Source organism: Penaeus monodon, chromosome 15 (assembly GCF_015228065.2).
Source record: "Penaeus monodon isolate SGIC_2016 chromosome 15, NSTDA_Pmon_1, whole genome shotgun sequence".
NCBI classification, from domain to species: domain Eukaryota; kingdom Metazoa; phylum Arthropoda; class Malacostraca; order Decapoda; family Penaeidae; genus Penaeus; species Penaeus monodon.
This window is the reverse complement of record NC_051400.1, coordinates 8,281,464-8,281,758: the sequence shown is the minus strand read 5'-3', so window position 1 is coordinate 8,281,758 and position 295 is coordinate 8,281,464. Positions and strand designations below refer to the sequence as shown.

General features: G+C 40.7%; 2 protein-coding genes across 2 annotated transcripts in view; one reads left to right on the top strand and one right to left on the bottom strand.

Annotated features, from left to right (window-relative positions):
* The window catches only part of LOC119581728 (alpha-(1,6)-fucosyltransferase-like), a gene marked incomplete at its 3' end in the record, with an annotated part of 49,931 nt that overhangs the window by 19,328 nt on the left and 30,308 nt on the right, over window positions 1-295 (top strand).
* LOC119582203 (alpha-(1,6)-fucosyltransferase-like) overlaps window positions 1-295 on the bottom strand; it is a 10,599-nt gene that overhangs the window by 8,770 nt on the left and 1,534 nt on the right. The window contains 1 exon segment of the mRNA XM_037930434.1: window positions 17-247. Coding sequence (XP_037786362.1) covers window positions 17-247 — 231 coding nt within the window.

Sequence of the window (295 nt, the reverse complement as noted above, 5' to 3'; positions counted from 1 at the left end):
TGCGTTCACATCCCACAGGTGTTTGATGAAACACCTGCAGTTTCGATTCAATTCGTGCTAACTTTAAAACCCGATCAACTGTCACAGAAGCAAGTCCTTTTGGACATTCCGGAGATCGCTTAGGTACTACAAAAATGTGAGTTTTGGATTTCTTCAAAGTTATTAGAAGTGTTTCTGCTTTGTAGATGTGTCTTCGGCGTGAATCCGCACCCGACCATTCTTTAGACTTTAAACTTTGCACATTGTTCTAGGTGGTGTAATTGGTCCGTTTTAGTAAAGTCATCCAATGTGAAGT